Below are 808 nucleotides of genomic sequence, written 5' to 3' on the forward strand. Positions count from 1 at the left end.
CCTTGCTGTGCAGGCGGCACAGCCACGGCGCAGGCTGCGGCAGCAGGTCGTGGAGGATGACGAAAGCGACACGAAGCGGAGGTGACGCTTCTGCATGCATCACTGCCACGGCTGCGGCAGCGGCAGCGGAGCAGCACGCGCCGTTGGGCGCTCAGCTGGGCAAGCGCGTACGGAAACCGCTTAAGCAGTTTGCAGACCACATGCTCTATGATGAGGGCAATGCGGCAGCCGCGACTGCAGATGGCAGGTGAGTTCATTGGTTTACGGCGGGCAGTGCGGGGGCGTTGGGACGAGGGTGCAAGGGCACACGGCAATGCGCTGTTGCCCCATGGCGCCCGGCGGGGCGCCGGTTCCACGAAACCATGCCCTCTGCAGCTTCAATTTCCCTGCCCTGCACCCTTACGGTGCCCTTGGGTGTGCCCAGCAAGTTTGGTGGGATTTGGTGACAGGCTGCCAGTCACCCATTTGGACCAGATGGCTGTCGGGAGCGTCTCTCGGGGGGGGGGTGGAGGCCTCCATCAGCAGCCATCTACTTTTCCAGCCCCCTCAGATGGCTCTGCAAACTTGCACCCGCCCATTTGTGAGGGCGCTGATGTCGATTCTGAAGTCCTTTTGGGTTGAAAATGTGCTGACGTGGCGCCAGCCTGTGTGCCGCCCAGCCCGCCTGCCCGCTCTCCCTGCGCCTGCCTGGCCCACCCTTCTAGCCCCTCTCTGCTGCTCCCTCGACCCCATTCTGTTTGTCCTTGGAATGCAGGCAGCACATCCCGGTGGCCGCCTCGGGACCGCGCGAGGTGCTGCGCGCATCACA

General features: G+C 64.4%; 1 protein-coding gene across 1 annotated transcript in view; it reads left to right on the forward strand.

The window, feature by feature from the left end:
- CHLNCDRAFT_52112 (hypothetical protein) overlaps nucleotides 1-808 on the forward strand; it is a gene marked incomplete at both ends in the record, with an annotated part of 13,412 nt that overhangs the window by 1,118 nt on the left and 11,486 nt on the right. Inside the window, 2 exons of the mRNA XM_005847903.1 lie at nucleotides 121-247; nucleotides 755-791. Coding sequence (XP_005847965.1) covers nucleotides 121-247; nucleotides 755-791 — 164 coding nt within the window. The remainder of the gene's footprint in view (nucleotides 1-120; nucleotides 248-754; nucleotides 792-808) is intronic.

The sequence above is a fragment of the Chlorella variabilis genome, assembly GCF_000147415.1.
Source record: "Chlorella variabilis unplaced genomic scaffold CHLNCscaffold_9, whole genome shotgun sequence".
NCBI lineage: Eukaryota > Viridiplantae > Chlorophyta > Trebouxiophyceae > Chlorellales > Chlorellaceae > Chlorella > Chlorella variabilis.